Genomic DNA, 19,032 nt, shown 5'->3' on the forward strand with positions numbered 1-19,032 from the left:
AAACTATCACTGTCGACGCTGCAGCTGCACATTTCATTCGCCCTTGAACTCAGCCCTTTACGAGCGAGAATTTCTTCAGTTCAACATCCTAAGACACTTGGCTTTAACCGAGACGCAAGGCACCACAGCTTCGGCCCCGGGTGCACCTCTCGAAGCGCATCCAGACCCTCCACAACCCACGCTACGTCACGTTCTCCGACTGGAGCTCCAATCCAGTCGGGCTGCTGGGCGGGTGAGCCGACGAAATCCACTGCGGCTAGCTCCGTGATTTCCCCTTCTGCTGCTCGTGTCGAGCTATTCCATCAACCCTCGAGGTATGTGATCTAAATGCATTGATCTTGTGCTCCCTTGTAGGACAAGCTTCACAGAAGGGGGACCCTCTACCCTGTGACTTTCCGAGATTTCGCCAGACTATCAATATTATATATAAAGTCCCAGGACCAACGCTGACGCGCATTCTCCCCCATAGCTGAGCAGGAACCTCGCAATGGCGGACGGCCGTACCACAGGGGATTCGACGCCCCGTCCTACTGAGGCAAGCTCAGACACCAAGGGCGACAACAAGACCAAGAAACGCAGATTCTTTGGTCTAGGGACAAAGAAGACCGACCAAGGAGAGAGTGCGGCCTCGACCACACCTAGTGCGTCCAAGAACACGACATCTCCCACGCCTGCTTCGCAAACCGAGCCCCCTCTGTCGCCGACGAGACAAACCTCGGAATCCCCGCAGGTCGCGTCGCCAGCGCGATCCCAGATCTTCGAACGCGACGTCCAAGACCCTACGATCCCCCAAGCCAACTCGCCTGCCATCCCTACGCACATCCAGACTGAGAACCACATCCCCGCAGTTCTTGATGATGCCTCGGAGGCCATCACCAACCGCAAGCTTGATCCCGACGCGGTCGAGATCGTCACGCACACCTCACACCAGCCTGCATCTGTGGCTGTCACGGGTGCCGCCCCTACGCCAGCTGCCTCTACACCTCATGATCAGACGGCTACGGAGTGGGCGCGGGAGTTGAACTCATTCGTCGATCGCCAGTCCTCAGCTCAGTCGCCCGACAGCGTCTCCAATTACGGCTCTCTTGACTCGGCTGATGTGCGCCGTTTGTCGTTCATCTCGTTCGCCGATGTTGTGCAAGCTGAGCACGGTCCTCCGCTGAGCGGCGTTGGATCTCGCGAGAGCATTCACGGTGCGGGGTTGACCTCTCTGCCTACATCGGGCTTCAACCGTTCGCCATCGCCTATTCGGTCGCCAGTATCAAGCCAGGGCCCCGGCACCAGCCCGCCGACCAGCAACCCTGGTAGCATACGTGGTATCGAGATGAGTCCGGCTCGGAAGCCTTTGGGTACTCCTGGCAGTGGCAGCTTGGGTCTGGTGCCGCCAGGTCAGACGGGCCAACTGAACGTCGAGACGATGAGCCAGGCTTTGCGGCGAACGACCAGCACGGACTTTAGCAAAGTCAGGAGCATCCCCACGAGCCCGGTAGACGGACCAGGGTCGAGGTGATTTTTTTCGTTCTTGTAAGCGAGGTGTTATTTCAGGGTGTTGGAGCAAACTGTTCCCAAGGCTTTCGTTCCCGGCGCTGTCATGGTTGCTGGAGCTTTCTTTTCCGGTATCTCAAAGTTGGCTGTGTCCTTTCCATGGAGGTAGTAATCCTCGGTTTCTGCGTATTCATATTATATCCAATGGTTATCATGGGCGTCTTCGTATTGACCGTTCAGCATTCGTGGTGCGAGAGCATTGTAGGATTTGTACCCCAAGCCGGATTAGGGAGAAGTTGCGAATATTCTCATCTGATCATCTTCTTTTTGTGGGTATTGTCCGTCATGCTGTTCGTACGGAGTTCATACGGAGTTCTGGCATTCACGATACGTGCTTCTGATATAGGAAATTTTGGGCGCAGCTCGTCGTAGGGACGAAGTAATTAGAACTCGGGTTCTGCGAACTTGGTTTCGTCAAGGCTAAGGCTGTTCACAGTGGCCATGAAATAAATTTGACTTGGCCTGTCACTATAAGTTCATCGCCAAGCAACTTGTTGATGCTTGTGAAGACTGTGTGACTTGATCCACGGGTTTCTTGTCCCGGGTATTGACGGTCACTTGTTGTATCACCCACTTGACAGTTCGAGCTGTGAATGATAGAAGACGCTCGGAATCTAGCCTGACATAGCTAAACACCCTGAAAGGCATGGTATTTGCTCGCTTCTGTGTTCGACAGCGCGATGTAGGGTAGCTCCCCACGCAAATCCCTACTTGGGACTGGAAACCTTGTCCATCGGTGATTGTCACCGTTTGTGCCAAGCTATTGGGCTCAAGGGCTACGATCAGCTGCCGGGGTACCAAGCTGATGTTTATGAAATGGCCCGAAATCGCACTCTGGTGTCTCAGATCGGGACATCTTGAGATGAGCCCTCGGAAAGATTTGCAGTTTCTTTTGCAAACATAAATGCCGAGAGCTGAGGATGTTCTCTTGGTGGCAGTGCTGATGTGAAATTACATTCTGCCTGTTATAGGCAGCCTTCAGGTAGGTAATTCGCCATGCTGGGGCTGTTCAGGTGCACCAACACGGAATCAGTACCTAGTGTTCAACCGTATCGCGGGACTGTTCCCTCTTCCAGAAGTCCATGATGTGATTAATCATGGCTGCATTCGGTATCGCGGAAATGAGGTCACTGTCGACGAGCACGACGATCCCCCATGATAGTGTCAAATCCGGCATCCGTGGAAGGGCGGTTGTGGCTGATAGCTCGCACCACACGATCTGTCCAGCAACGCGTGCCCGCGCATATTCATTGCGTCAGTGTCAAGCCTGATTCACAGTGAAATCTGCATCGTGCCGCACCACTCGAATGGAGATCACGGTTATTGTGACTCAGAACAGTACACAGCGGCGAGTCCTAGGATATCGCCGCGCGAGTGTTCGGGGACGCCTTCGAGTATAAACATTAGCAAGCAGGCATTTCATAGTACCTACTACTTACGTAGTCTAGTACAGCTCAATTAGCGGCTGGCTGTCCTAGCGCAATGAAGACCGATCTCGCGACTCACAAACCCCGGTCGATAAGGTAGCTCCAGTCTTCTCAAGTTCTTCATTGAACAACCCCGGTCATAATTTGTGGCGAACTGCAAGTCGACGTTTTCGGCTGTTGTATGTAGGCACGCACGTACACTCCGTGCAAGTCGGAACGTGTCAAATGCCATCACCAACGTACCTAAGTTATTCGAGTGCCGTGCGTCAGTGCACCCAGGAGGCTGGGCCACATGCAGTCGCTTGATGACTTGCCGTAGACATCAAGCCCGGAACAATATTACCCTTTTTGATCCAATTAAGCAACAGGGTTGGAGCGATATCTCACACCAGATCCAGTACTAGTATAGGCAGGGGTGCAAGGACCCAGGCGGACAGTGGACACTCTCTATTCCCCGCCCGCGACGAATCAGACCAGCGACAACTCACGACGGCCGCCCCCGCCAGCCGACTGCTCTTTGACCTCACGTACCTTACCTTACCTTACCTTACCTGGGTACCCGTACTACTCCTGACATCCTGCTACCGTCGTGCGCTTCCCTTTTACGGCTCAGCAGTAGCCTGCCCGTGCTCTCCCTCTATATTCATCCCTATCGCACGAACGTACTAGACGAGCGGGCACCTACTGCCTCTGCGCCCATGAGGAGCCTCACCCAACCGCATTCGCAAGCCATGGCAGTATAGCCGAACCACAACCACATCCACCATGGCCGAAGACATCCCACCCCCTCAACCGCCTCGGATCGGGAGCACCGCTGCTACCGCTGCCACCAGCGACTCGTCTGCCCTCGACCCCGGACGTAATGCCATGGAGCGTGCGAGCGGGACTTCTCTTCGCGCCTCCATGGCCTTACGGGCGACCGATTCTCCAAATGGCAGGGACGTCACCCTTCGCGCCGTGACACCCGATAGGGGCGCACTCCCTGGGACGTCCGAGGAGAGTACATACGTGCTACGCGGGGTCACTTCGCAGGAGACATCGCCTCGCTCAATACCTGGCGACAACAGACGGCGAGGCATGGTGTTCAACGATTCATTCGGAGAAGACTACGAAGAGACCGAGGGTGCGAGTCCGCCCTTACCGAACCGTTTGACAAGTGGAGGAGGCATACGGCCGCGCACACGAACAATGGACACCGCCATGCTCACGGGCCAGAGGGCTGCCCCGCCAGGCGTAATAGCTGAGACGAGGCACAGAGTGGGCAGCGTGAGTTCGGGCGACGACCAGCGACAACCAGCCGGCGGTCTCGAGTCAACCGGATTTCCGACGATCATGGCCGGCCGCGGGTATGAGCCGAGCCCCACGGGTGCGAGTCCGAGCATCACAACCACGATCATCAAGAGCGAGAAGAAGGGCTCCAGCCGGCGGTTGATCAAACGGCAGTCCTCACGACCGACCTCACCGCGCGTTTCTCCGCCCCCTTCGGTCGATTGCCTGCCGTTCACCGTACCTACCGACAGCCCTTGCAAGGTCTTTGCGCTGATGAAGATGCTGTGCGGCAAAATGAAGGGCGAAATTGAGTACCAGGGCGAGATGGGAGGACCCTGGCACTCGGGTGTGGCCTACATTGACGATGAGAGGGGCTGCCTCATGTTCGACTCGGGCCAGAGCGGGCCCTTTCACATCCCTCTAGTGGCGGATCTGCGAGGGTGTCGAGTGCTGCCTGTGGACTATCCCGATGCGAACAAACGCTGCTTGGAATTGGTGTCGTCGAATCCCATTATTGAGGTGCTGATTCACCCTTTAATACCGGAGGATTTTGACTTCTGGTTGGCTGCCTTGTTGACGTGGCAACAGTTGCGGCCCATTGCGGTAAAGCTAACAAGCCAGAGGACAGCAAGCCCCGTCAGCCCCGTGAGGCCAGAGCTCGTCAGGAGGGCTCTGTCGACAGAAAATGCAAAGCACAGCAACGCGATCAAGGTGGGTAACCTGCTTGTCTGGGACAAGGGCCCAGCGCAAAACGCGAGGGACATAATGCGCCGTCCGTCCACGAGAGGATCACAAGGCGCAGTGGCTTCCTGGCGAAGGGTGTCCGTCATCCTGCAGGACAATGGCGAATTCAAGCTCATTGCTGAGAACGACGGCACGATTATAGCCGTGCTGGATATGGCTCAGCTCTCACGGAACGCGATACAGCAATTAGATCGGACGGTACTAGACGAGGAGTACTGCATCGCCATTTTCCCCATGTACGCCTCCACTGCGCGTACATTCAGTCTCTACCGGCCCGTGTACGTGGCGATGGATTCGCGGATACACTTTGAAGTCCTTTTCGCTCTCCTGAGAGCTTTCGCGGTCCCGGACGTGTATAAAGTAGACAACCCGGAAAACGCTCAAGTACAGGCTATCGACGACGTGGAGAAGGTTCACAAGGGCGAAGTGTTTCGCGTCGAGAAGACGATCCTGGTCAGAGTCACCGAAGCCAAAATGAAGCCGCCATCTTCACCGGCCAATGCTGCGACCATGGAAAAGGCTATTAAAGCAGAAGCATCAGACCCAACAGGAAACTACTTGGCAGAGGTGATCCTGGATGGTGAGGTCAGGGCAAGGACAACAACAAAGATGGCGACCAAGAAGCCATTTTGGAGAGAAGACTGCGAGTTCACCGATCTGCCCTCCTCGATGCCTCATTTATCAGTGGTGCTGAAACGGGTGGAGGATGGGCCTTCGACGCCAGGGCCATCCCCCATCTCAGCCCACCAGAAGACAGCCGGCCAGGTCGAGACCATTGTCGGCACGGTTGAGCTCCCTCTGGTTGCCACAACCGCCGGCATCCGCGAGCACGAGGACTGGCTGCCGATATTAGATGAGAACGACGAGCCGATCGGGACCATGCTCATCAAGGTTGTCCATGAGGAGCACATTGTGCTGCTAGCCAGAGAGTACCAAGCTCTTGCGGACATGCTGCACAACCTCAATTCGGGGATCACGACGCTGATCTCGACGACTCTTCCCGGGCAACTGCGTCGGCTGGCCGAGTTGTTTCTGAATATCTTTCAGGTCTCTGGTAAAGCGAGCGAGTGGCTCATGGCACTGGTCGAAGATGAGATTGATGGTATCGGCAACCAGTCGACACTGAAAAAGTACCGCTTCAATAACCGTCTGAAATCCAACGAGTCTGCCGACTCGGCACCAGATCGCGAGCTCATGGTGCGAGACATGAGCAAGTCCCTGGCTGGCGAGGCCAACCTGTTATTTCGCGGGAACACATTGCTCACCCAAGCCTTGGAGCTGCACATGCGGAGACTGGGCAAGGAGTTCCTCGTGGAGACGTTGCGAGACAAGATCTTTGAGATCAACGAGCTGGATCCTGATTGCGAGGTGGACCCGAGCAAGATCTCGAAAGAGAATGGGGAACTGGAGCCTCATTGGACCAAGCTCATTGACTTGACCACCAGCGTGTGGCACTGCATTGCTGCGTCGGCCGGCAAGCTCAACCCCGAGCTGAGGAGTATCCTCAAGTACGTTCGTGCGGTGGCCGAGGACCGCTACGGCGATTTCATGCGGCCGGTCGCCTATACTGCCGTTTCCGGCTTTCTCTTCCTACGGTTCATCTGCCCTGCCATCTTGTCGCCGAAACTATTCGGCTTGCTGCGTGACCACCCCCGACCGCGGGCGCAGAGGACCTTTACGCTCATCGCCAAGGCGCTGCAGAAACTGGCCAACCTGTCAACGTTTGGCAAGCGCGAGGAATGGATGGAGCCCATGAACCGCTTCCTCAACGCTCAGCGCAATGTTTTTAGGGATTACATCGACCGAGTGTGCGATCTGCCTGCCGACAGGTCGACGCGCACGTTGCATGCAAGCTACAGCACGCCGATTACGATCCTGAGCCGACTCAGCCCGACGGCGCGCGAGGGGTTCCCCAGCATGCCTTTCCTCATTGACCAGTCACGAAGCTACGCGAGCCTTGTCAAGCTATGGGTCGACCTGAAGCCGACTGACGGGGCGAAGCTGCCGATTGAAGGCGACCTGCTCATCTTCAGCGACCTGTGCGCGGCTCTGCAGCAGCGGGCCGATGCCTGCCTCGCTCGCCACGAGGCTCTGACCCAGGTGGACCCGTCGACGACGACCATGTTTGCCGCCGACGAGCTCGCCGATTTGCTCGAGCAAGCCTCCCTGATTGAATCGCAGAACTACTCGTACTCTGCGTGGGGCAACGAGCACTCGGCAGCTGATCTGCTGTATCCGCCCGGCTCATCAGGTAGCGAGGCACCAGATGACGCGCAGCCAAGCATAGCGAACCGCAAGAGCAAGGACGTCAAACGGGGTCGCGGAGCGCACGATCCCACCGGCAAGGGAAACAGTCTGCGCCACGCCAGCGGCGCTGCCAGGGCGAAGAATGGCAAGATTGGGCGGACGATTCTGGGCGGGATCATGAGGATCGGTGGACGAGCGGAGAGCCCCGACGCGAAGGACAAGGAGAAGGATAAGGACAAGGACAAGAGGTGACCTTGGAAGTTCCGTGGCACAATACACATTCTGGCTGGCGAAAAAATCTCGAGACGACTTTATGAGCGACATTTCTATACGATGTTTCACCTACCGTGCCTCGTTTGGGCAACCTGTTCTTGGGAGAGGGTCGGCTTGGACGAGGGAAAATACCATTGCTTTTGCTTGTGGACGTATCAGCGTGCCCACAAGGCCCTTTTTTGGGGAACTATATAGCGAACAGAGCGTGATGATTGCACTTTGAGATTGTCTGTATGTCTGTGTGAGTTGTGATGGAAGCTCTCTAGAACGTTCCACTACAGCGTTCTACCCCTCCATATGCATATTGAGGTACAGGTACCTGATGTGAACGAACCCCCCACCATTTGTGTAACCCTTTGCTCGTGGACATTGGTTTGATCTGGATAGATTTATATGTTTGATTGTGTTTGTAAACAACCCCCGAGTCATAATTCACATCTGGTCAGGCAACGCCATTTATAGGCTTTTCGCGACGAATTGAACGAGGCGCGGAGCCGTCGGTACCCCGCAGCCAATCTACTGTACATCCAGAGTAGCACGCATGTAACTAGAGGCTTGGAGGATTGCCTGGCATCAAGCTGCGCTTCGCTGCCCCTCGATCTGTTTCTCTGCCCCCACCATCGGCTCAGTTTAGTCTGACCTCGTTACGACTTCTCCTCTGAACCCTCATCACTTCTACTTTTCCACTCGACATACCCCTTTTTCGACTTAAGTGAGCCGTCACCCATCGCATACACTCTCCATTGAACTCATAAAAAACCCACACTCACAGCCGCTCATCATGGCCAACCCACGCGTCTTCTTTGACATCTCCATCGGCGGCCGTCCCATAGGCCGCATCAACATGGAGCTCTTCGCCAACGAGGTCCCCAAGACCGCCGAGAACTTCCGCGCACTCTGCACCGGCGAGAAGGGCGTTGGCAAGGCTGGCGAGCCCCTCCACTACAAGGGGGCCATCTTCCACCGGGTCATCAAGGAGTTCATGATCCAGGGTGGTGACTTCACAGCTGGCAACGGCACGGGTGGCGAGTCCATCTACGGTGAGAAGTTTGAGGACGAGAAGTTTGTGCGGAACCACGACGAGCCATTTCTGCTGAGCATGGCGAATGCTGGGCCCAACACCAACGGAAGTCAATTCTTCATCACAACGGCCTTGACACCGCACTTGGACGGCAAGCACGTCGTCTTCGGCAAGGTCCTCTCCGGGAAGAACGTCGTCCGACAGATTGAGTACACGCAGACCGCGCCTGGCGATGCGCCCGTGAAGGATGTCAAGATTGAGGACTGTGGTGAGCTCGCCGGTGACGAGGCGGTCTCCGCCGATGTACAGGAGCCGGATGAGTTTGGCGACAAATATGCCGACTTCCCCCAGGACTGGGAGGGTGAGGGCGACATTGACGCCAAGAGCGTCCTCGCGATCGCCACGGCGTGCAAGGAGTACGGCACCAAGGCATTCAAGGCGGGCAAGCTGCAGGTCGCGCTGGACAAGTATCAGAAGGGTCTGCGCTACCTCAACGAGGACCCTGATCTCGACAAAGAGCCCGCCGACACCAAGAAGGCGCTCGACACCTTGCGGTTCGGGCTGAACAACAACTCTGCGCTCATGGCGACCAAGCTCGAGATATGGGACGATGCCATCACTCACGCCACGCGCGCCCTTGCCGTCGAAGGTCTGGCCGACAAGGACAAGGGCAAGGCGCTCTTCCGAAAGGGCTACGCGGAGGTAAGGATCAAGGACCGCGAGGCGGCGCTCAAGGATCTGGAGGAAGCGAGCAAGCTGTGTCCCGGCGATGGGGCCATCGTTGCGGAGCTGGAGAGCGTCAGGGCGCGCGCGAAGGAACAGGCCGCCAAGCAAAAGGCGGCTCTGAAGAAGTTCTTTTCCTCGTAGACGTCTGTCCAGGTTTGAAGACTGGGCACGTTTTCGAGCGGGAGATCTGTGGATGTATGATCAGAGCGGTTATTTGCTGGCGTTGAGGGGAGAGCATTGCATGTACCAGGGAGGCGAACTGTGTTGAATATGCATCAGAATTTCGCGAGTTGGACTGCCCTTGTAGGTCGTCAAGTCAATGAAATCCAAAGCAAGCTAAGTGCTATATGCACCGATTCGAAGTGATGTTCACAAGCATCTGATAGTGTTGTGAGGGTGCTGAAAGCAGGTTGTCTGGGTTGTGGCGGGTTCCTTCCACTCTCATCACCTGCTTCCTTGGCTCCTGCCCTCAGTCGGGGTGACATCAAGGCCAGAACAAAAGCTTCCACCAGCCTCTTCCATCGCTCTTGGTAGCATCAGTCATGCCAATGCTTTATCGAGAGTCAATTCAATTTCGCCATGAACTGGACTGAGAGCACACTCAACCGCCACTCTCGCCGCAGAGGCTTCGACCCCGATACGGCCCGTCAGAAGGAATACTTCGCTAAATCACGCGCATGTCAACAGCAAGACTCGAGATCTCGTCGCGAAAGCACCTCTGAGGCCCCGTTCATACCGAGCTACATCCCGCAAGCGTCACCATCGCCCAGGCAGACACTGGATCGCTCGAGAGAATCAAGAGGGTCGATGATATTCAACCGAAGGAAGCTGGTGCCATTATCGAGTGAAGCATCCGAGGGAGAGGCGGATACCCCGGCTCTTGGGACACAACAGTCGCTTGGATACCCTCAGACGGAGCAAGATCAACACCCGCCCTCGCATCCCGGTCGATACGATTTGACAACAAAGCGTCGAAAGTTACTGGGCCAAGAAGACTGGACTGGACTGGAGCTGCAGAGGCCGTTGGTGCTCGATTATGAGCCCGCAGCTATACAGCCAGATCAGATGCACATACAATATAAGGATCTGAAGAGGACAGCAAAAGCACCCAGCGCCAGATACCACCGTGGTTTGCTTGGCCGGAACCGCGAGGAAAGCGAACACGATCACGAGTCGATCAGGCTGCACATCGGCGACAAAAGCCTCCGATAGAGTCGCAAAGGCAACACAGTCAGAAGTGTGGATAGCCAGAAAGGTGGGCTATGCTCAGTCCGTGAGGAAGACTTGGAGCCACGACGTAGCAGCTCGCCCTCAGGAGTTGTACTAGACAGCCCAGGCACTCTTGCGCCCACAGATAGCACTTGCCGTTCACAAACCCGCAATTCGACACCTACACAATACTCTTCCAGAGACCTTGAGGCCGATGACGGCGGAACTTTTCACTACAACATCACCTCGGTACCAAAGCTCGTTCACCCGCAACCTCGCAAAGAGAAGACGAGGCTCATACAACCTTGCTCGTCGGAAGCAGGTACCGACGTTCCGAGCAGTATAATCGCCGATGCCGGTGCCCCCAGGGCAGGCGATCTCGGGAGCTTCAAGGAAGACCAGCACTGGGGGTCATGGCTTGGTCTCTTTGAGAAGGAAATGCGGGAATTGCAAGAGCCTACGTGTACAAAAGGCGACCGAAGCGGACCGACGTCTCCTGGTGTGAGGCAGGCGTGGCAAGCCTCGCCCTCCGCGTTGAGACTTACCGAAGAATTCCATGACAAAGCTGCCAGTTTTCCACTTGCCCCTGAAGCAGAAGCACTCTTGGGGTTTGAGGGCTTCGACGCTGATCCCGAGAAGAGCGCCAGGGGGGTGTCCCTGGCTGACCACCGAGACACGACCCCTCCGAAGAACATGCCTCTGCCGTGCGTCGAGGCGTCGGTGTCTGCCGAAGACGAGGAGCAGATTTGGCAGAAGTATCTCCTGGATGATATCGATGTGTCTCAAGTAAAGCACCAGGCGCAGGAGGAGGCGCTGGCGTGCACGGCAAGGGGGCTCATGAGGTCGCCCACTGGTCAAGTCAAGCTTGCCAACCTGGACTCAGATCCACACAACCTGGCACTTCCGGCATTGACCACGACGACGGGTTCGATAACAGCATCACAGACAGTCAGCATAGCTTCGGCTTGCCCGACAGATGCGGCGAAATCGGCAAGTGTTGAGCTCGAACCTCCTCCTCCTCCCCCGGAAGCCAATCAGAGCACCACTCGTCAGCCAGTGTTCTTCAAGAAACAAGAACTTCCAAGGTTGCCCAAAGCGCCCGCTCGATATGTGGGCAGGCTCTCGTCCATGGAGGGACCGGCTCATATCGCCAGTCAGCCGTTCGGTAAACTAGTGAAACGAGGCAGGGGGGAGGCGCTGGACGGCTGGACAGACACCGAGAGACAAACGATTCGGGGACTGGCGCCAGGCGCCGATGATAACGACCCGATCGAGGATGTGTGGGAAAGATGATACAGCCGACGAGGCTGATTGAGGCCTGACTCCTGACTCCTGAGAGAAAGAAGTACACCGGCGGTCCGGCGACTGCCGCCTCTGCGGGGTGACGTAGGGTGTCAGGTGCGCTCCAGCCTAGGGCGATGCGAATATTGCAGGCCCGTCCACTGCGGAATTGAAGTGCGTGCCTTGATCTCGCGGTCACATTGGAGACAAACCTGGCACCTTTGAGGACGGAAGAATGGCACCCACAGGGCCAAACCAAGGGGGAAGCGAAGCGAGCCTGCGTGTCCTACGAATGTACGGATACGCAGTCTAATTACCGGGCAGGGCAGACTGCTCAGCCTCGATGGCAGGATCCCTGTCACTCCGCCACCCCCCGCCCTTCTAGAAGGCTTCCGTGCATCTTGAATTCTCCACTCCAAATGCGGGCTGACATGGGGGCCAGGACCGCCAGGTCATGAACTGGGCCGTTGGCTCTTGACCATCGGACGGGCGCACGGGGAATTCGATTGGTTTGTTTAATGGAAGCCTGATCGAGCTGAGAGATGGGCGAGTCGGTGACCAGAAGGATCATAGAGCATCGCGATGATAATATGGATTCAAGAAAGCTGCACTGTACAACGCGGAAGAAGACCCAAGTTCGTAGCTGCCTAAAGATACAAGGAAGAAGAAATGCAACTAGATAACGCTCGCTCCTGCTGGGTATCCAAACGCCGACAAATCATCTGCTGGTCCGCATACCGTGCATGCCGCCAGTCTTCCATGCCTATGCCCCCCCTTTGTGTTTGTGACCACCGCCACCACGATGCGTGATGTCTGAATCTGCACAGAGACTCAGAGGAAGAAGTCCAGTCATGCTCGCAGTTCCCGCCTCTTCCTTCCCGCGACGCCACCACACTCATGGCACTCGAATCCAGAGCGCCCGACGCTCACCCGGCACAGACAGCGGCCGCACCTCCACCAGGCCTTGACGACGTTCCTGCCTTGATACCACGCCTCGCCCTCGTCCACGCCCCGCTTCTCAATGTCCTCCCTGTGAAACTCGCGTAGATGGTCCCTGTAGTGATCGCGGCGATGGAAGGGGTCTTGGCGTCGTGAGCACCGCGAGTAGTCGCACGGGTAGTTCTGCGTGGGGACAGAGTGCATGTGGGTAATGTGCCGACTCAGATCGGCACGGCGCTTGAACGCCTTTGGGGTCTGCCGAGGGCAGTGGGGGCAGGGGATATTGGTAGAACTGGAGAGTGCCCTGTGTCTGCGATCAGCCATGTCTGTTGCGGACTTCCACGAGGGATGGTGACGATGAGCATACCGTTGGCGGGAGAGAGACGGGGGAGATGGAGGAGCAGGAGCAGGAGCAGGAGCAGCCGCAGCCGCAGCGGAGTAAGGACACTGAGCGGCGAGGTCCAGCTCGGGGATGGCCAGACTTGGGAACGAGGTCGGCGCGACCGGTGGCAGGCTGGGCGAAGGGTCGAAGGAAGATGCAGGGGAGATTGTGTAGTCCATGCCTGGCGAGGTGGGAAGCGAAAGGGGTGTTGTGAGGCGCGAGACCAAGGCCCAGCTCGTTCCATAGGCGGTGGCTGGGCTGAGCATGTTCATGTTTGGGTCAAAGGAGCTGTACGGACTGAACGGACCGTCCCAGGAGCCCATGTCCATGGGTGCGCTATGGTACGAGTCGCAGGTGGTCGTCGACTGGAACGATTGGGCCCCTGAGCTGTCACAGCGCTCGAGAGGTACGCTCTGTAGACGTTGGCAGGGTGGCAGGGAGGCTGCTTGCTGCTGCTGCTTCTGCTGCTGCTGAGGAAGACATGGAGTGTCCAGGTCCGGCATGCCAAAGAAGAATTCTTCGAGCTCGTCGAAGGACATGTTGTCTTCCAGGTACTTCGATCCACACCTGTCCCCCAACTGCACAGGAAGAGCCTGAGCCCAGTTGGTGTTGCTGGTCATCGTTCGGCAAACACAGGCTCTATCTCGTGCTTTTTCGTTTCTGTTCTATTGGTACGCGATGAGAGAGAGAGCCGCGCTCAGGCAGGCTCAACGCAGTATATGCCGAAGAAGAAGATCCGTCTTGGAGAGATTGCCAAGACCGTGGGAAGCAATACGTGGGAGGGGAACATGTAAAATAGTATGTGCGCGATGCAATCTATAATACACCTGAGAAAAAAAAGAATAGATGAGTAAAGTGAAGAAGGGAGATGAAGGGGCAGGTTGTCGAGTCGATGGGTAGAAGATATATATGTACAGCAGATAAGGGATCGGACGTCGACTGCCCAGCCCTACGGAGGCTCAGGTGCCAAGCCCGTGCCATCTTGCATATTAAACCTTGCCCTGCTCCGGTCTGGTCAGTGAGGCGGTGGGCACGTCCAGAGTCCTACGCACTACTATGTAGGTACGTACCGGGGTGAGGTGACCGACCACTTTGGTCGTTCCACGGGAAGACGAAACAGCCAAAGAGGGCGTGGGCATATTACCACTTGCCGGCAGCTTCCTGGGAGACTGACAGCAGAGTTTGGCAACCACAGTGCGGATAGCGCAGATCATGTCTGGGCCTTACCGGTATGTATTCCAGGGACAAGGGTGTCGACGGACCAATGCCAGGTGTGCAGATGAGATCGTGTCACTCCATACAGAAGCAGTGGAGAGCTCTGTGCTCGCGGGCTGGCCCTAATCCTGTCAGAGCCAGCCAGGCCAGCGGCAGAAAGACCAAGGGAAAAGGGCGTGGCGAGGCGGTGCTGGTACAGCCATCTGGCATAGATAGGGCGCAGACAAGAGACCTCGTGATCTAGTTTGCATTATCTCTCCGGCAACTAATAAGCTACAGTGGTGAAGAGCTACGAGTGAGTGTCCTGAAGCGGCAAGAGGGTCGGGTGGGGTCTGGGTCGGAGGCAGACAGTGAGTGACCTGCGGCTAAAGCAATTGCAAGTTCAGTCTGGCTGGCGCGCGCAGACTACGGTTAGCAGTCCGGGGAAGCTGTTTTCCACATGCATGCATGACACACTGTGACAATGCGGGCTCTGGCCTCCCAAGGTGAGGTGCAACAGGGTTGACGTGTTGACGTGAAGCAGTTTGTCCAGCACTGCGCGATCCGTCAGAGTCCAATCGCCTGTGAGGTTTGTAGACGAACTGTCCCTCGTGACACCGAGGACTGGGAGGTATAACTGCATGGGAATCCATCCAAGACTCAAGGTAGGAGAGAAAAGTCCCGATCAAAGGGCCCCCCCCCCCCCCCCGTCTACTCGCCTGTAAATTGTAAAACGAGACACCCGGCAGTCGGTGCAAGTACCTGGTAGCCACAGGCCCTCGTGACAGCGATGCACGACGAACGGCAACTCCATGCCATTTTGTCCAACCAGCAGAAAGGGCTTCAACGGAGGTCCAGCCCACTGGAGCCATGGACAGGGGGGCTGGGGCTGGGTGCCAAATCGGACTGGAGACTGGCGTGTATGCACGTATGACGATGCGAATGGGAACAACATACCTTATGAGGGAATGGAACGCGCTGCGCATGTGCTGTCGCTTGTTGTCCTACTCGCCAGTCGCCATTGTCAAATAGGAATCTCAGCCGCCCGACAGCGAAGCATTTGTGTGGTCTGTGACCTGCCCCCTCCCCCCCATTTACCCTGATGAGTGAGCATGCATGTGCAGTTGACCGAGCTTCAAATCGGGGCCGTGGAAACGCTGCACGCACTGCCCCCTGTGATAGTAGCGAGCTGAGAGCCTTCGCTGGATATGCACAGTGCCAACATCTAAGCGCGTACATGTCGGCTCGTCTGCATCATTCATGTTTCCTGCGTCCATCACCTCCAGCAGATGTCCATCAATTCCGCCGTTCATTGGGACTGAGACTGGCAGATGGATCAGGAGAAGTACGTGACCGCCAAATGAGTGGACAGGTGCACATCATCCTCGCCTCACGCAAGTGGCCTTTTCATTGGTGATATTGATGTCTGCCTAGAGAGAGAAAGTCGGTGCCTGCTGCTGGCGACATTTGGAGTCGAGAGAGGGATCATCGCACGGTGCTTCGAGGCCGACATGGGTATAGGATCGCAGCAAAACCCAAATCCATGCTCAGTCACAGTGACGATTTCCCTATGTACAAGTAGTCGCGGCTAATAGGAGCCCTATCCACCGTTATTCCCGACACCTAGTCTACCTTGTCGGGTTCCATTTGTTCATGGTCGCGGCAGTGGACTATTATTCGCTTGCTGTTGTGGGCTGTGACAGTAGACTGGGGAAATCGGAGGAGGCAGTGCAACGATATCGTGACAGTTCACTCATCTCCCTTGTGTGAACGGACGGGACCGAGCCGGAGCAGCCAAAGTTTCATTCCGTACGGACTACGTAGTAGAGTCTGGTAAATAATTACGCGGTAATTACTGTGTCGATCAAGCTGAGGTGCCTTCGTTGAAGCCAGACCAGTAGCACCTACTAACTTACCCTACGTCACTCATCGCTTCGCCAACACTGGTGCGATGCGACAGCTCACCAACGTGAAGGCGCAAACAGATTGATCCCTATGACTATGGAGGGGCCAGTTTCGTTTCATCCAGACACAGTACCCCCGTCATCGTGCCATGGTTCCTATCGCTGCGTACAGCAACAGGGGTAACCATGTCGCGGCAAACAGCATGAGACACAATACTGATGTGCACCAAGCATGTGTCCCTCAATCACGGCTAATAGTCACTTCTTCTCCAGCTAGACAGCCTTTCACCGGATGAGATGCGCAGACCTCCGAAGTGGCCTCTTTCGCCTCGTTCGTTATCTCAATCACATGGGCTTAGCGTCTCTCGGCAAGCATCCAACTTGCCGAGAATCGGAGCCCAAGGCAAGCAAGCACAAAACAAAATCCTGATTACCGAGCGCGCATGACCTGCGATACCTAAGTAATACAACAAACAGTCCCAGCCGTCCGTCCCTTGTGCCGTGGGAGAAAGCAATGAAGTGAGGGCAGCTGCCGTCACCCTTGTACGCCTGCCTGCCTGCCTGCCTGCATCCATCCCCCTTTCCCTGTCCCGAAAAGCATAAGCACGCGTGCGCCTTGATCTAGTCATCCTCGAGGAACTTGTAGACGAACTTGAAGTCGGCCTTACGACGGTTCATCCTGCTCTCCTGTTAGCTTGGCACGTCACCTTGCAACAACCGCACCAGCAGATACGTACCACGTGCTCTCGTAGTCGAAGAAGCGATAAGTCCCCTGCTCATAGTCCTCCGTGATGCTCTTAGGCTCCTCGTGGCGCTGAAACCAGGTCTGGTACTGCTTGTGGAATCGCCACGCGTGGTGCTTGAGCCACTGCGCGGCCAGCAGCTGATACGGCGTCCCCTGCTGGTAGTAGAACACGTAAAAGAGCGTGTCCGGGTCGATGCGAGAGTATAGTCGCGGGTCGCCAAACAGCGCAAGTGGTTGCGTGGGGAACCTGGCCGCCGCGGCCGCCTTGGCCACCCTGTCGTTGCGCTGATATGTTGTTGGCGGCTCGGCATCGGCAGCGGTTGGACGGTGGTCTTCCTCCTCGGTACCCCATGCGGCTTTCATCATCTCGTACGCTGCGCCGGACGCTGGGTGAGGTCGGTTGTCCTTGGTAGCCTCGTACGCGTCCACGAGATCCTGCAGCGAGGACGGCAGGTGGTAGATGGACTCCTCCTCCGGCTCCTCCTCTATAGGCTTGATGCCGTTGGTGTGGCCATTCGTGTGTTGCGCTGTGCTTGTTAGCCTCCGGTTTGTCCAATGTGCAAAAAGCCACAAACCCTTCGCCGCCGCCACCGAGGCCTCGGCCGCCGCCGCAGCTGCTGCCGCGGCCTTGGCCTTGCTCTTCTTGCCCCTCGTCGATATCGTGATGGGAATTTCTGGTTCGGCGTACATCATCGCTGGCGTGGATTGCTTAGAGTCATACTGCGCGGGCTGTATCGACGCACTTGCGGGTGAATTCGTGGCGCTCGCGCGTGACTGTCCATCGGGCAAAGAGGAGGGACCTGGTGCGCCCGGCGGTGGCGGTAAAGGCGCGATGCCCACATTGCTCTTCTCGCTTGCTGCCGCCGCCGCTGCTGCTGACGCATATTTGAGTCCCTCGGTCGGCCTCGCTGGCGCCTGCGCAGGCTTCATCGCCGGCCCACTCGCGCTTCCATTGCTGATTGTCGGTAACGGAGTATGTAATGTCGCCAGGGCCGGTAGAGGAGACCTTGTCGCAGCAGATGATTTTCGTATCGCCGCTGCTGGTCCTCCTACTGCTGTGGCCGCTGCTGGCGGCTCTTCCTTTTCTTTCACAGGCTTCTTCGGTTTCGCTGGTTCGGGTTCGGGCGTCGCTTCCTCGTTGACCACAGATCCACCATCCTGTGATGAGTTCTTGTCGTCGCCGGTCATGCCGAATGCCCCCTCCTCCTCCTCGAGATCAAGCTCGTCGTACAGCCCGTCGTCCTCTGGAAAGTCGTCGTTCATGCCCTCCGCGACGTAGTACTTGATGCTCTCTTCCAGTTCCATGACCTGGTCCGTGTCGACGCCACCATTCTCCAGCGACCGCCTGATGAGTTCCAGCTTGCCTTGATGCCATTTGTGTTGCTCGATGATCTGTTCAATCCGCGCAATACGTTCGGCCTTGTCGCGCTGTGATTTGCCCTTTTTCATCGTCGCCGATAATTGCTCGCTCTCGACCTCGAGGGCCTCGATCTGTTGCTCCAGCTCATCGACCGTATTGCTGAGGAACTCGCCCGCGTCCAGTTTGGCTTGTTCTTTCGGATCGAGTTTCGCGGCTGCTGATAACCCTTCTTTCGAATACGCCTTGGTCTTCATGGCCTTTTCCACTGCCTTGAACTTCTCCATTTGCTGCTCTCGGTTAGTTCCGCCGACTCTTTGCCGCACCGGCTCTGCCGCCAGTTGTCGCCATCGTCAATCATACCGTTTCTATCAGCCGCCTTTGCTCCATTAACGGAGCCTTGTCCTTGATGTCATTGCTGGCCGCCCATGTCTTGATCTGGTCGCGCAAGCGCTGTAGTTTCTTGATCTCCCGTTTCAAGTTGTCCTCTTGCTTCTCCTTCTGCGCTTGGTTGTTGGACTGCTCGAGCTTGTCGTAGATGGACTCAAACTCGGCGATGCCTTCCGCCACCTTCTTGAAGCACTTGTCGACTTCCTGCTGTAGTTTTCGCGCCGCCATTGTGGTCTGTGGAGGCGCGCTGCCTCTGGTTCGGGGGTTGTGTTCAAGTGTCGTTTGCTTTCGTGGGGTCAGTGTGAAGGATGTGCACCCTCTCGCTCTGGGGTATGCTCCCGATTCTGGAGTACAGGGCGTGTTCTAGTCGCCGCAAATC

General features: G+C 56.6%; 6 protein-coding genes across 6 annotated transcripts; 4 read left to right on the forward strand and 2 right to left on the reverse strand.

Annotated features, from left to right (window-relative positions):
• Positions 1 to 407: 407 nt before the first annotated feature.
• Positions 408 to 1,761, forward strand: F5Z01DRAFT_556194 (uncharacterized protein). The gene has a single exon (XM_046260663.1). The coding sequence runs from the start codon at positions 488 to 490 to the stop codon at positions 1,508 to 1,510; it is 1,023 nt and encodes a 340-aa protein (XP_046119665.1). The 5' UTR covers positions 408 to 487; the 3' UTR covers positions 1,511 to 1,761.
• A 1,543-nt stretch (positions 1,762 to 3,304) lies between these two features.
• F5Z01DRAFT_652033 (uncharacterized protein) lies at positions 3,305 to 7,737 on the forward strand. The gene has a single exon (XM_046263257.1). The coding sequence runs from the start codon at positions 3,738 to 3,740 to the stop codon at positions 7,482 to 7,484; it is 3,747 nt and encodes a 1,248-aa protein (XP_046119666.1). The 5' UTR covers positions 3,305 to 3,737; the 3' UTR covers positions 7,485 to 7,737.
• Positions 7,738 to 8,286: 549 nt separating this feature from the next.
• Positions 8,287 to 9,393, forward strand: F5Z01DRAFT_620099 (cyclophilin-like domain-containing protein; the record flags this gene model as incomplete). Its single annotated transcript, XM_046261126.1, has 1 exon — positions 8,287 to 9,393. One exon carries the CDS (start codon positions 8,287 to 8,289, stop codon positions 9,391 to 9,393), a length of 1,107 nt encoding a protein of 368 aa, XP_046119667.1.
• Positions 9,394 to 9,612: 219 nt separating this feature from the next.
• Positions 9,613 to 10,682, forward strand: F5Z01DRAFT_556404 (uncharacterized protein). The gene has a single exon (XM_046260664.1). The coding sequence runs from the start codon at positions 9,832 to 9,834 to the stop codon at positions 10,462 to 10,464; it is 633 nt and encodes a 210-aa protein (XP_046119668.1). The 5' UTR covers positions 9,613 to 9,831; the 3' UTR covers positions 10,465 to 10,682.
• A 1,909-nt stretch (positions 10,683 to 12,591) lies between these two features.
• On the reverse strand, positions 12,592 to 13,602 carry F5Z01DRAFT_673040 (uncharacterized protein; the record flags this gene model as incomplete). Its single annotated transcript, XM_046264890.1, has 2 exons — positions 12,592 to 12,985; positions 13,049 to 13,602. 2 exons carry the CDS (start codon positions 13,600 to 13,602, stop codon positions 12,592 to 12,594), a joined length of 948 nt encoding a protein of 315 aa, XP_046119669.1.
• Positions 13,603 to 16,782: 3,180 nt separating this feature from the next.
• F5Z01DRAFT_619536 (CCR4-NOT transcription complex) lies at positions 16,783 to 18,881 on the reverse strand (the record flags this gene model as incomplete). The annotated part of the gene is made up of 4 exons (XM_046261095.1): positions 16,783 to 16,840; positions 16,899 to 17,433; positions 17,482 to 18,553; positions 18,627 to 18,881. The coding sequence occupies 4 exons, from the start codon at positions 18,879 to 18,881 to the stop codon at positions 16,783 to 16,785; spliced, it is 1,920 nt and encodes a 639-aa protein (XP_046119670.1).
• Between the last annotated feature and the right edge of the window lie 151 nt (positions 18,882 to 19,032).

This window comes from Emericellopsis atlantica (genome assembly GCF_019669845.1).
Source record: "Emericellopsis atlantica unplaced genomic scaffold F5Z01scaffold_9, whole genome shotgun sequence".
NCBI classification, from domain to species: domain Eukaryota; kingdom Fungi; phylum Ascomycota; class Sordariomycetes; order Hypocreales; family Bionectriaceae; genus Emericellopsis; species Emericellopsis atlantica.

Bases quoted from the DNA above. Each gene is read 5' to 3' on its own strand.
- F5Z01DRAFT_556194 (XM_046260663.1), top strand. From the start codon at position 488: ATGGCGGACGGCCGTACCACAGGGGATTCGACGCCCCGTCCTACTGAG.
- F5Z01DRAFT_652033 (XM_046263257.1), top strand. From the start codon at position 3,738: ATGGCCGAAGACATCCCACCCCCTCAACCGCCTCGGATCGGGAGCACC.
- F5Z01DRAFT_556404 (XM_046260664.1), top strand. From the start codon at position 9,832: ATGAACTGGACTGAGAGCACACTCAACCGCCACTCTCGCCGCAGAGGC.